This window comes from Antechinus flavipes, chromosome 1, assembly GCF_016432865.1.
Source record: "Antechinus flavipes isolate AdamAnt ecotype Samford, QLD, Australia chromosome 1, AdamAnt_v2, whole genome shotgun sequence".
Taxonomy (NCBI): Eukaryota; Metazoa; Chordata; class Mammalia; order Dasyuromorphia; family Dasyuridae; genus Antechinus; species Antechinus flavipes.
Window position 1 is genome coordinate 396,710,979 of NC_067398.1, and position 14,780 is coordinate 396,725,758.

Here is a 14,780-nt window from a genome sequence, read left to right on the forward strand (position 1 = left end):
ATGAATTATGATTGACAGGTTTTACAACTGATTGGCTTCTTTCTTATGTTTGTTCATTTATTTATCTAAAATTGTCATACTTGATTTTGAGTTTATTTTTCATCTTCAGTTCTAGTATAAATATCTAATGTTGATTTTGAATACAAGAAAAAGACTCATTCTGCCATTGTCTACTAAAAAGCTTGAGAAATAAGTTGAGGGAGGGGTAAGATTTTAATTGCTAAATTGTGAAAGCTACTTATTAATGTACTTAGCCATATGTCATCATAGTTTTTATTATTGCTTTTCGGATTTTCTTCTGTTTGGAACAAAGAAAAAAACACACACACAGGATCAAGTACTATATTTTCTATTGCAGCCTTATTATATGTAATAAAATGAATTTTCCAGTTTTCTTTATCTCTTGGTTATCATACCTAATCAAATACAATTTTTCATCATTGGAAAAGTTGGAAAAGGATTACTTTTCCCCAAATTTTATGTTGACATGTTCATGAAATCTTGATTGCCATATGTATCCCAAAAGGCATATAAGGTGATATGAATTATCATATTGGCTGCACTTTTCCTCCAAATCTAATATGTTTAAAAATTGAGGGCAGGATATTATGTATTCAGAAAATCAGAAGAGGGAACAAACACCTTCTTCAATTTTGGTGCTGAAGGAAATAGTGAAGATCAAAAATGAATTAAATTTATTTGATTGGAAAAACATGTAAAGAAAAAGGTTTACAGAAAATATAATTTTTCAGTAAGGTAATATTGGATGAGTATTTTTGAATACCTTTTTGTATTTTCTTTCATTCAAAATTACTTCTTTTAGGACTACATCTTATTTTGGGGGGAAGCTAGGCTAAAGTCAAACAAATACAATACACATCTTTTCCTACTACTTACCAACAGTAAGTTTTTCTCTCTTTAGAAAAAGGTATTAAAAGTTCTAGCAAATAAATGTCCAAAGCATGTGACACTTACGGCATTTTGTTTTTAATTAGATAATGAAGACTTTGATAGTGGCAGTACTACTTGCTGGTGTTGTTCCACTTCTACTTGGACTTTTATTTGAACTGGTAATTGTTGCACCACTGAGGGTTCCATTGGATCAGACACCTTTATTTTACCCATGGCAGGTTAGTTCTTATCTGTTTCAGTTACTTTTTCTGGTTAAGTTGGAAAATTTAAGTAGAGCCATTAAAAATGAGTCAACATTGAATTTTTTTAGATCATCTAATATTGTTTCCTATAGCAAGATGAGATAGGTGTAATGAATATTTGCTTTATAAACATGTTTTTTATTTTTTATTTTTTGGATATCTATATCTTTATTTTATTTATTTATCTTTTTAATTATAACTTTTTATTGACAGAACCCATGCCTGGGTAATTTTTTACATTATCCCTTGCACTCATTTCTGTTCCAACTTTCCTCTCCCTCCATCCATCCCCTTCCCCAGATGGCAAGCAGTCCTATACATGATAAACATGTTTTTTTAAACATAATAATGTTTTAATAACATTTAGATTGAAATGAACAAATGCTAAATTTCTAGTAAGCTAAAAGAAAATTTTTTCCCTCAAAGTTCCTAAGTCTAGAATAATTGTAATATGTATTTCTCATAAGTTAATGTCTTGTTTAAGATAGCATAGTGAGAAAGCAAGCTATTAAGGTTATAAGAGATATCTGTTTTCCATATAGCTTCCAAATACATATTCGATCATGTTTCACTGTTGCAGAAGCTTTATTACTTCTGAGATCAAATACAAATTCTTTCATTTGGCATTTAAAACAAGCTCTAATCTCCTAGCTTTTTCCTATATTCCCTTCCTTGACATTATATAGTCCTTGTAAATAGGTCTTTCCATACATGGCACTCCATCCAGTTTTTGTACAAACTGTCCTTCCCTGGATTGTTCTCCTACCTCATTCTTTTTTCTTAGAATGTTTAGATTCCTTTAAAACCTAACTCAAATTCACCATTAAGTCTTTCCTGGTCCCTTCTGATGACTTCTCAGCAAACCAACCTCATATTTTGTATGGACTTATAAGTATACATGTTATTTTTCTGATTAATGTATGCTCACTAAAGGTACTTCTCTATCTTCAGTGAGAGTAGTCTTTGTATCATCCATGTCTAAATGTGTCTGACAGACATAGCTACTTTGTGACTGTTTTTTCTTTAATCAAGTGAATTAAATGTAGTGTCATTAGACACTATAAAATTATATTATAATTATAAAAAATGTTCTTTTGAGGACATTCTTATGATTTTGTGGTTATATTCAACATGTAAAGGACTGCTTGCCATCTGGGGGAGGGGGTGGAGGGAGGGAGGGGAAAAATCGGAACAGAAGTGAGTGCAAGGGATAATGCTGTAAAAAATTACCCTGGCATGGATTCTGTCAATAAAAAGTTATTAAAATTAAAAAAAAATGATCTTGTGGTTAATAATAATAACTAGAATTTCAAGTTTTCCCAAAAAGCCTAAATCAAAACCCCCTAAAAATATTAATTTCTGAGTCTCTATATAGCTTTTGATTTCTTTGATAGCAATTAGATAATATCTAGAGATTGTCATAGCATAATAACTAGAGAACTGGCCTTGGATTCAGGGAGATCTGGACTTAAGTATTATTTGTAAAGTATACTGATTAAGTGTCTCTTCACCTTTCAGTATCCCTAGGAATCTCTCAGAGACTAAAAATGTAAAATGAAGTTTAAGTGCCTGTCTACATTGGCAGGGAAAGTTTCTTCAACTAGGAATTTTCCTATGCCAATGAAATCACAGGACCAATCTAACAATAACAATAATAGTAATTGACATTTTGTATTGTGCTTTACATATGTTACCTGATTTAATAAAAGTAATCTGGAAGATGTCTAGTTCTAATTTCATCAATTTTTTTTCCTGTCTGATTCTGTGCGTTTCACTGGAAATGAATGGAAGGCTTCCATTTTCTCTTTTTTAAAATGAGAAAGTTGAAGTAAATGACTCCAAATTTTTTTCCAGCTTGAATAATATGTTGTGATTCTTTGTAACTAGAATGTTGAGTCGATGCAGCTAAGGATGCAAATACAATGAGTGAAAGTCTTTTTTTCTCCAGGAGTTTTACATTCCTTCACTATCCAAAGAGATTACCTGTTTGTGGACCTGAACGGTTATTTCTTTAAATAGATTATGTCTCTGGGTCAGTAAAAGTTCAAGGACTATAACTGAAGCAGAATATTCTGAAGACTGTGATCTTTGCTCATTTCTAAGAAGTTTCTAATTAGAAACCCAGTAAATTTTTACTTTGAATCTAGGATCCAGCCTCACAATTTATTAACTAGATTAGTTTGTTCATTTTCAAGTAAAGATCAGGAGGATATTGGTTCTTACTCTAAGGTGAAGGCTCAAATTAAAGGTTTTCAGAGATCCCTCCAATGACCTTATGGAAAGGTTCATGGACAGAGTTTAGCATATTTGTTCAAAGTACTTTCTGGGCAATATGTGTTGCATTTAAGCCCTGTTAGTACTGCATTTTCTTCTTCCTTCACTCTGTCCTTTGTTCCTCTTCCCTCCTCTCCATTCCTCTTTTTCCCCTTCTTTTTTCCTTGAGTGCACTTTAGGGCATTGAGCTAAAGTTCAAACCAGGTCAGATTTAGTGGTAATTGAGAAATTTGGTGAAGCTCCAAGTACATCTTTACTGATGTTTATATTGAACAGTTCCTTTCCATTACTCTGGATTTCTTTTTTAAGTTAAAATACATTTATGTAAACAAGGAAGAAGAATAAAGTATGCATCTGAAGTGTCAGATAAGATTATTTGGAAATTGTGTAATCCCCTGCTGAAATTACTAGATGAGTTATGCTTCAGTCACTTAACTCCATTTTTCTTTAGGAATCTATGTATTGATTGTTGAAAGGCAGTTTTGGAATATATTCCTGTAGTAATTTAACTTTTGGAAAAAGCAAGAGATTTATTTTCTAGTACAGGCTTACTGGTATGTTAGCATAGACTAGTGCTATAGAATTTTTTATTAATGTTGTTTGTTTTTTCTTGGCCTATACTTTTAAAAAGAAATGTGGAGCTTCTTACTGATTGACCAAAGAAATTGTTAGGCTTGTCTACTGATAATAAGCTCATTTCATTACTAAAATTGAATAGCTAAATGTCTTTATACACTAGGATTGGGCCCTTGGAGTTCTCCATGCCAAAATAATTGCAGCCATAACATTGATGGGACCTCAGTGGTGGTTAAAAACAGTGATCGAACAGGTAAGAAAAATTTTTTCTTTAATTACATTGAAACTTTGGTGCCTCTTATATAACTCCATTTAATTGATTGTCATTTATTTGAACTGTCAGGAATAAAAAAATCTAGGAAATAAGTTAAAGGTTTTGTGATGCCAAAATATATTTTGGCACTTTGTGATCCTAACATTGTCATGCTTTATTGGTAGGCTTTCACTTAGAGCGATTTACTTTTCTTTTGCTTCTAATAAGTTGAACTTATGAGATCTTTGATTTAGTTTGGGAAACTAGATAATTAAGATTCTCAGAAAGATTATGTTTGAGACAAGAATTCTGAAAGCATTCAGAAGTACGGTAACTACAAATGGAGATATAGGAAATACTTAAAAGTAGATACAGAATGCCATGTAAATATCCTGGAATTTTTTTGGTTAGAGGCAGAAAACCCTAACTTTGTTATCCTTTAATACCATCACTGTATTAGGCAACATTCTAATAATTGATTTTCACAATGATAGCCCTGTTTCAAAATAATTCAAAACTATCATCCTCCTCCATTTAAGACAAGCAAGAATAAATCATTTTAAGGAAGATTTTTCATCCAAAATGATTATTTGCTTTAAAGGAATCTTTTGGTACTTTAAGGGCTAATCTTGTTAATATGGAAAATTCTGATATCTGCACTACAGATTAATGAAATATAACTATTCTTTTAAAATACAGATATACTTTCACTTTCAGCAGATCCTATATTTGAATAACAATATCTATAAAACAAGTAGGTTATAAAATTAGTGCTAGAACCATTCACATCAGCATAGTGTATATTCATTAAAATGAATTGGTGTGCTAATTTATGTTCCTTTCTTAAGTAATTATCTTTTCCTGAAGTCTGTGAAATATAAAACCATTTTCAAGAAGGCAAAGTCATGTGGTAGTTTGTGATTGCATGTTTATTTAGAAATGCTCATTAAATATATTTAGTCTTCTAGGTTTTAGTTTTATAGGGAATGTACAGCATGTCAGGCTGTGCTGCATTGTCTGCCATATTGAAAAGAATGTAAAAAAAAAAAAAAATTCAGTAGAGACAACATTTTTCCATCCTTCTCTTCTGTCTTACCCAGATACTGTTGTCTGCTATCTAGAATCCTGAATTATATTCTACCCATGCTTGTTCCCCTCCACTCCCACCTCCTCAAATTGGGCTTTTCATTCTCCAAAATTCTCTTTTCCTCTTTATCAACTAGCTCATCCATCACATCATCTTAGCTGGTGTTTGTTGTCCTGACTGAGAAAAATTCATCATGGTTTGGATGGGTTATTCTAGTTTAAATAGACTTTTATTTCCAAAGAGAAACCTGTTAAAACAGAAGAACCTTCCAATTGCTCACATTTATAGGAGAGATTTTTTTTTTTCTTTTGGAGTATAGAATGCATGTTGCCTGTTTAGTACAGGATACAGAATAGAGCTAAAGGACCTATCCTTCCTCCAAGATGAATCTTTCCAGTTATAGAATATATGTAGGCAACATTGTTGAATAGGTGTATGTATTCATAGAATTATAAATTAAGAGCTAGCCAGTATCGTTTATAGATGAGAAAATTATGACCTAAAAGGTTAAGTGGCTTATTCTGTTCTCTAAATCATACTGCCTCTCAGGATACAAAGCATACTCCCAGAACAATGTTCTAGCAGACACTTGAGTAGTTTTTTTATGTCTGTGTTCTACCACTTACCTAAATTTTTAAGGAAGAAATAAATTTTAGTTATTTTGGTTTGGTGAATTGACTAGGTAGAGCTTTGGATCATTTGATATCTTTTCTATCTTGGAGGCTTTTTTCTTGTTTACCTACTCTTACTCTGCTTTTTCATTGCTTTAGGTTTATGCAAATGGCATCCGTAATATTGATCTCCATTATATCATTCGAAAATTAGCAGCACCAGTGATATCTGTACTGTTGCTTTCCCTTTGTGTACCTTACATTATAGCATCTGGTATTGTACCTTTACTAGGTGAGTAAAATTCTTGTTGTTGATGGTCATATTTCAGTGCTTTAAGAAAAGTTGGATTTTATTAGTATTGTGTTATATATTCTGCGTATCTTGTGGCATCATTTTTCAAATTTTGTGTACTTATTTTTTCAAAAAAAAAATTATTCCAAATTATAATTTTGTCATATTGACTGTCGAGAGCCAGAGGAAGAAAATCTTAAAACTTGGATGTAATTTTTACATTACCTACTGCAAGTTTTGATTTTCTAAATGTTGGATTTTTTAAACGGTCAGTTTATGATTCTTACTGCTGTTATAATTTAGCCTTGTTGATCCATGATTATGGGAGGCACTTAGTTCAATGGAAAGAAGCTATAATTTGTATGTTAGGCAGTTGGCCAATTTTCCCCCCAGTGTTTAGTATTGTTTGATTTGATTTTAATGAATTAATGATATTAAAAACATGGTTAAAGGCAGGGTTCTTCAAAGTATTTCTATAAAAATATTAGTATTGAAATATACACTTTTTTTCCAAAGTAGATAGGAATCCATTACATGGCTTTTCTACTATATAATTGTGACAAAAATTTCTGTAGTTAATTCACATTCACAATTTAAAATATTGTAGACTTTGCTGATTTTTCTTTGTTCTCAGGAGAAATAGGAAAAACTAAAATGTTCATTTGTTATCAGTGTGATCCTATTTCTTTAATGTTGTTTTAATAATAGAATAATTTAAATTGTATATAGCCTAATATTCATTAATGAAAAAATATATTTTGAATTCAGTTCATTGAAGGTTTATTTTGTCACTGGAGTATAGAAATAGAGTCCTCAGGTATGCTGTACTTAAAATTCAGACTGCTTTTATCATTATTCTTATTTCTTATATATATATGTGTGTGTGTGTGTATGTATATATATATATACATATATATGTAATAATTCAACACAAATTGAAAAGAAAGCTTCAGATTTTTTGTCATTTAAAAAGAAAGGACTTACAAAAAGAAATTTTTAAGTAATTTCCTGCCCAAAGGAAGCCATAGGTCAATCAGTTACTAAACTGAGAGAGACAGAGAGAGGGGAGGAGGGGAAGGAGGAGAGACTAGAGACACAGAATAGAATATAGAATATAGGTAGTCATTTTCTTAGGATACATACTTGACATTGTGGCATATTTATTTTCTTTGCAGTGTTACTAAATACTTAGAATATCATATGTACTAATATACAGAGAAAATGGCAAAAATATATTGCAAAGCACAGTATTAGTGAATTTGAAAATTATATTGTACAATATATTCTCCCATTCACTCTAGTAATTTCAAAAGTTAATTTTGTTAAATTGTAGAAAAATGTCGTATACTCAATTTTTAAAATTTTAAATTTGTCCTACTCACTAAAGTACTTAAGTTAATATTGTTTATAAAACATGTAACATTAATTTTGCTTTGAGCCAAAGAAACCATTTACTAGTATAGGAACTGGCACATATTAAATCCTTATTAAATGCTTTTTGACTTTACTTGGTATACTAAAAAAAAAATTTGACTGAGAAGTCAGGAAACCTGGATTCTCATCCTGACTGATATTAACTGTGTGATCTCACATAAATTGCATGACTTTTTTCTAGGTCTAAGTTTGTACATCTCTAAAGTGAATGGGGGTGAACTAGATAAAACTTGAAGTTTGTTTCAGTTCTTAATAGGGATATCTTTTTGTACTCCTCAAATGGTATTTATACCATCCTAAGCTTCCACGATAAAATGCTTTTTGAAACCTTACCTTCTAGACTCCATGGAATTTTGTAATTGGAGGTGACCTCAGAAATCCCTTGCTTTATTTCCTAGGTGGAAAAAATGAATATGAGAAGTGTAGACTTAATTATTTGCGCAATGGGCCACACTGCTAGTTAAAAGAGGACTGAATTAGAACCTCATTCTTTTAAATCACTGAGTTTTCTGCTATATAGTACTGCCTCATTATTAGGGAGATTAGATTTTACTTTCAATTTTGATTACATAGAAGCAGGCACATCCTTTATCACATGTGCTAAGTGTTTATTATTTATTTTACAGGTGTTACTGCTGAAATGCAAAATTTGGTACAGCGTCGAATTTATCCTTTTTTACTAATGGTGGTGGTTTTGATGGGTATCCTGTCCTTCCAGGTTCGACAGTTCAAGCGCCTTTATGAACATATTAAAAATGACAAGTGAGTTTTCAAATTTAGTTTTGGATAATGTTTCTTCTTAACTTTATCATAATTCTTCTGTATGTGTTACTAAAGTCAAGACTTACTGGCAGAATGAAAAAAAAAAACAGATTAGGCTTTTGTAACATTACATTTTGGGTTCATCTGACCCCAATTTTAAACTTTAAAACTTTTTTAATTTTAAAACTCTTTTAAGTCTTTAATTTCTGTGTTAGAGTACTACCTACTAGTGGCCAAAAAAAAAAAAAAAGTACAAACAGACATGTTTTCAAAATTAATCATCTTTAACTTTCTAAACCACTTTTCATGCTAATTATGTTGTTTCCCCGATTTCTCAAATAGTTTTAGTCATGGAAAAGCAAAAATCATACAGAAAGATTGAATAAACCCCCTTACATACACCAGATAGCAGAATTGTTAGTCTAATGATTTAAAATAGTGGTTGGGAAAATTACTGCAAAGTAAAAAGGACTTTCTTCTGTTATAAAAACATCAGAAATAAATTGTGAAAGATATATTGTAGAAAGAATGAAAAACTGAAAATGAGTCAATTTAATAAATAGTGACTTAATGCTTTTGCTTTCTATTGACTAGTTAAAATTTTCTTAACTTTTAAAGAAAAGTAGTAATTACTTACCTGTGTGCCCAACAATCAGAAGGTACAGAGCTAACTGAATGTTCTTTCTGGCAAATTTTCAAAATCAAGATTACTCCAACAATCCACAGTAAACTCTTCCTTTACCCACTGATATGAAGAGAGGTCATTTTCAGTGAACAAAGTCAATTCTGGATTATTACAAATTAATGTAATGCCCATTTTAGGTGACAGCCTTGTCTCCTAAATCTTAAAAGAAAAAAAAAGTCTATCAAAATCATGGTCTGGGCTTATATGTACAGTTAGATCATTGAAAAACTTTTAGGTGGAAAAAATAATAAAAACTAATGGTTATGTTATATTAATAGGAGAAACAAAATATACCTAGAATTTATTACTCAACTATTTTTTGCAGAGAAGACTGTATGTATCTTCAAGAAACTAACAGTCTCATAGAGGAGATAAAATACCAACACACATAGTCATACTACAGTGGCCAAGATACATATAACAAACTACTGTGAGAAGTTTGAAGGTTAAGATACATTGTTTATAAGACGTCTATGGATGGCTTCCTGGAAGAGATAGCATTTTAATTAGACTTTAGAGGATGGTTAGGAAAATTAAATAGGCAAAATGGGGAAGATTGAGTCTAGTCAGAGAGACCAACAACCTAAAAAGGGCTGCAGAAATAAAATGTGTATTCAAGGAACAGAATAGTTTAGTTTGGTCTTCAAAGGCTGACAAAAGTTTGAACTTTACTGGATAGCTAATGGACTACTACTGAAAATTTGCAAAAGATATTATCTAGTAGTTGGGTCAAGGATGAATTGATAAGCTGTATAAGGAGACTATAGTAGTAATCTTATCTAAGCAGGTAGAAAAGAGAGCCTATTCTGGGGTTGTTTCATGAGATGAAAAAATTGGGGAAAGGTGTTAAGAGTGATTATGGAGATAGAATTGAAAGTTCTTCATAAATGTGAAGAAGTAGAAAGATAACAGGTTAGAGACATGAGAAATGATGATTGTTGATTACAGAAAGAAATAGTGAAATCAGAAGGGAAAATAGATTTGGAGAGAGATAGTTAACTTCTGTTTAGACATATCTAGTTTGAAGTATCTGGGATATTGAGGAATAGTTTTTCTCTAAGTAGTAGGGATAAGAACCTGGAAAAGAGGTCAAGACTAGGGAAAAATTTAAGGAGTCATTTGCATAAATCTGGTACTTGAAGCCATACTTAAGGAGATTGCCAAGGTTAGCTAGAAAGGGAAGAGAAGAGGAATAAGAACAGACCATAGAAAATACAGATATTTAATACATAAGACCTTAAGAAGATGAACCTGGGAAGGAGTTTATAGATTAAGGAAAATCAGGAAGAGTGTGGTATCTGTAAAGCTAAGGGGGAAAAGATTATCCAGTGGAGTAGGGCTTGTTTACAGGATCAAATAAACCGTAAAGGCTCTTTGAAGAAAGAAACTATTCAAAGAACAAACTAATAAATAGTGACAAGCATGGCATAGTTTCCCATACATTTATAAGTCTGCATCAAATTGCTTTTTTTAGTGCTGAATGGGAAGGGAGGGAGATTCAGAATTTAAAATGTAACCAAAAAATTAATTTAATTAAATTTAAAGGGAGGGGAGGAGTCTGAAGTATAGCCTATGGATGTATAGTTGTTAGTGAAAGAAGAGGGAAGAAAAAGGTTGAAACAGTTGGCATGAGAAATAAAAATAAATAAAGCAGCTACTATTATATAACACTTTAAGGCTTACAAAGTTCAATTCTTAGAATAATATCTAGTGCAAGTATTATTTGTCTTTGATCTAGCACAATGCATACACAATAGGTGTTTAATAAATGATTGCTGAATTATATCCATTTCTCAAATAAGGAAATTAAACTTGTAAGGTATTTATTAAATGATTCACCAGAGTCACACAACGAGCAAATGTATGGGGGTAAATTTGGTTAATTCAGTTAAGATCTCTTGAGTCTCAATTTCTTCATATATAAAATGAGGTTATCACTTAATACCTTTCTCATACCATGCTTTGAAGAAGTATAGGAACGTTAAAACATTATATAACTCTGACTTATTAGGATAATTAAGATTTTATGTTTATTTCTTGGGTCTTCTCGTCCTCTTATCCTTTCTTCATTAACTTTCCATCTTCTCTTTTTTTTTCTTTCCCTTTTTTTCTGTTTCTGTTCTCTATACCTACTTTTAACCCAATAAACTCAAATTCTTAGTGGTTATTGCTAAAACTCAAACGAATTAGAATAGATGTTCATTTGTTTCTGTTTCCTGTTCTGTATTTTTCAAATGGCAAAATGTTATGATCCCATATGCAAAATGGTTTAAGCCTCGATTTTCTGTTAATTGCATGTGTTCAAATGTAAGGAAGCATTAATTTTTCTTAATATTAATTCTATTCTTTTAAAATTTAGATATCTTGTGGGACAACGACTAGTGAATTATGAACGAAAGTCAGGTAAACAAGGCACGTCAACACCATCTCCACAGTCTTCTCAAGAATAAAATAGTTGTCTTAAATATCTTGACCTTCCTTTTGCCTTTATGTGTCCTTTTTTGTGGACTCTTCTATCTCTGGATAATATTTTTCCTGGTGATCCTCACAGCAATGTTTTTACTTTAACTTTTTTTAAAAATTCATATTCTTAGCATTTAGATAGCAGTTGAAGACCTGCTCCTCTATCTGCATCTTCTTCATTTTTCATTGCTGTCTGAGATCTGTATATGTGTAAATAGAAGTATCCTGACACCCTAAACCTTGGATTAAACAGAATGTGCATTGTACATCTTTAAACAAAATGTATATTAATTTATTAAATCTAGTTGTCACTTTATTTTGGACCTGCTGTTCTGTTGACAAGAAAAGTGCCACAAAGCAATGGCGCAGAGAGGCAAGACTTTTCAGTGAATTTGGAGCTCATTTTATGGTGTTCCTAATAGTTCTTATTAAATTGAATCATTCTGACTTTCTTGGGTGGAGAGGCCTTACCAAGAACATGAAAAGAAACAAATACAAATCATCAGTGAAGTGTCTGTGGTAAGAAAACATGAACTGTGTGCTTCACTATCAACCTTTTTGAAAGTTATTTTGTATAACACCAAAGCTGTTGTACGTTTTCTACTGCCTGATTTTTTTTTCATGTGTCTGTGTTTGTAATATTGTACAGTAACTTGCTGTAAGTGAGGAACTTATTTTTAATTTTGATAACTTTAATAACCCTGGAGATCAGCATTGAAAGTCAGGTTTTTGTGCTTGTTAAGGGCATGTCTACATTTACCAAAAAACAAAAACACCAAATCAAGGCTTTTTTGTTTTTTCTTTTACTCACTTGCATTTGTTGGCAGTAGTGGCCAAAAATCATACGTCACAAATCTTATAGAATAACATCATAAACAATACAGTACTGCAGTTTTATTGAAATTAGTAGATTTTTGTGATGTTTTTGCTAATTGTAGATGTGGCTTATTTCCTTAAGTAAAATATGTTGGAGAAAAGTATTTGGAAAAATCTAGTCCTTTGAGCTAGCAAATAACCGAGTGGGAATTAGGGAATATATTTCTCTTACTTTATCATCTCCCCAGATCTCAAAAGTTTTATATGTGAGTGAATGCATTGATTCCCTTATAAATTTTATCAGGCAGAAAAGCTAGTTGAGCTGGTTTGTTTTGTTTTGTTTTGTTTTGTTTTTGGTTGAGGCAATTGGGGTTAAGTGACTTGCCCAGGGTCACACAACTAGGAAGTGTTAAGTGTCTGAGGCCAGAGTTTGAACTCAGGTCTTCCTGACTTCAGGTCTGGTACTTTATCCACTGCACCACCTAGCTGCCCCAGCTGTTTTTTTTTTTTTTTTTTTTAATGCAAACTGTAATATTATAACCTTGCTATGAAATCTCACTCAAAAAAATTAATTTTCCTTGTAACCAAAGCTGCAAATTAGAAACTTTACAGGGAGAACTGATGGGCAAATGGGCCGGATATTTTAAATTACATATTGTATGAAATGATCAGCAAGTATGCCTTTTTTAAAGAAAGGCAGAATTAACTTTGTTTGGTGAGTCATAAATGGCCATAGGAGAATGATCTTTGTAAATTACAGAAAAAATTCATATAGTATTAAAATATATAAACTGAAATCTCCAGATTTTTTAATACAAAAGTATAACCAAACACAAACTACCAAATCAAAAGCAACAATTTCTAGTAGTTTCATTTATTTGCAGTCATTCCCAATCAACCTTGTCCCCTCCTAGGTTATAAGTGATTATCTTCATTTAAATTTTTTATTAAAAACTATGGACGAAAGAAGCTTTACATGGGGTGTAGTATTACATTATTTTGCACTTTGTAGTACATCTCTATGTGTTTGCAGATTTTTTTTTTTGTACTGCATTAAGGAATGTTGAAGCTAAAGCTCTGCTCAGTCCTTTGTCTAATAAAATTTTGGATTTTCTTTGTTCTAAATACTTGATAAAATCTGTCATGTTAAATTTTTATAGAAATTGCTCTTTAGAAGAAGAAAAGATTTGATAAGTGAAATTCAATTATTATATTTACTCAAATTCTTTGATGTTTTATTTAATTTAATGTTAACAAGAATTTAAATTCCATTATACAGAAATTTAATAACATGCATTTGTTTAGCAACAGAAGATCTGGGCAGTTTCCCAACACATTAATAATTGATACTCTTCAGAATTATGTAAGTTTCATATACTTGCTGGAAAATTTCTGGTAAAATGTAACATGAAAAAAGGCCAAAATAATTTTCTCTCTGATTCACTTATACATGTACACACACACACACACACACGCGCGCGCGTGCGCACAATAATAATTAAATGTAAAATTTGGATTACTTTTGCCACAAATTATTTTTGGTTTGAATGTCAGTATTCCTTTAGCATTCTGTAATTTCAGAAGGATCTTTTTTACAAAAAGACAGGATTCGTCAATAGTAATTTCTTGGCATCAAGATTTTTCCTTAACAGTCTTGTAAATATTTAAAATCTTTATGATTGCTGTCCTTCATATAGTATTTCCTGCCTCTCTCCCCCTCCCCCCCCAAGTAATGCAATCTCATACATTTTACACAAACTGAAAACTCAAGTCTTTGAGAATTATTAAAATTTGTTAGAAAAGTAAGGACTTTTTGCCTTATTTATTTTAGTTTTTTTTTTTTTTTTTAACAAATTAAAATTTAGGATTAGCTTAACATGACCAACTCATTAACTTCATCAGAGAAGTCATTGTTTATGTCAAATAAATAATTGTTCTTTGTCAGTAAATTGTGAATTTCATTTTAAAAGTCATCAAGCAATGTTTTTTAAAAAATGTCAATTTGAGTTTATTACTTTTAAAAACTGCTAATATGAAGTTTGCTGATTATAGCTAGGATCCAAAAACCTCAAAATGTTTTCTTTAAATGATTTTTCCTATTATATATATGGACAAACAGTAGAGATTGAAAACAAATGTCACTGGACACCTTAAGTCCAGGTATAAATGTAAAATAATTTTTATTTTAAAGTTTAATACGCCTCTTAAATAATATAATAATTATTGTCTTGTGGGTTTTTTTTCCATTCCTTTATTGAAATAGCAGAAGCTAATTTTCCTTCAAATGATTTGATTTTTATAATATTTACTTTTCTCATACCTTGAAAAGCAACCAATTAAAAAATATGACTTGCATTTGGATTGCAATGAAGA

General features: G+C 31.1%; 1 protein-coding gene across 1 annotated transcript in view; it reads left to right on the top strand.

The window, feature by feature from the left end:
- MARCHF6 (membrane associated ring-CH-type finger 6) overlaps positions 1–13,532 on the top strand; it is an 85,439-nt gene extending 71,907 nt beyond the window's left edge. Inside the window, exons 23-27 of the mRNA XM_051969849.1 lie at positions 996–1,130; positions 4,168–4,257; positions 6,115–6,247; positions 8,308–8,443; positions 11,488–13,532. Of these exons, the coding sequence (XP_051825809.1) occupies positions 996–1,130; positions 4,168–4,257; positions 6,115–6,247; positions 8,308–8,443; positions 11,488–11,578 (585 nt within the window). The 3' untranslated portion in view covers positions 11,579–13,532. The remainder of the gene's footprint in view (positions 1–995; positions 1,131–4,167; positions 4,258–6,114; positions 6,248–8,307; positions 8,444–11,487) is intronic.
- Positions 13,533–14,780: the final 1,248 nt, after the last annotated feature.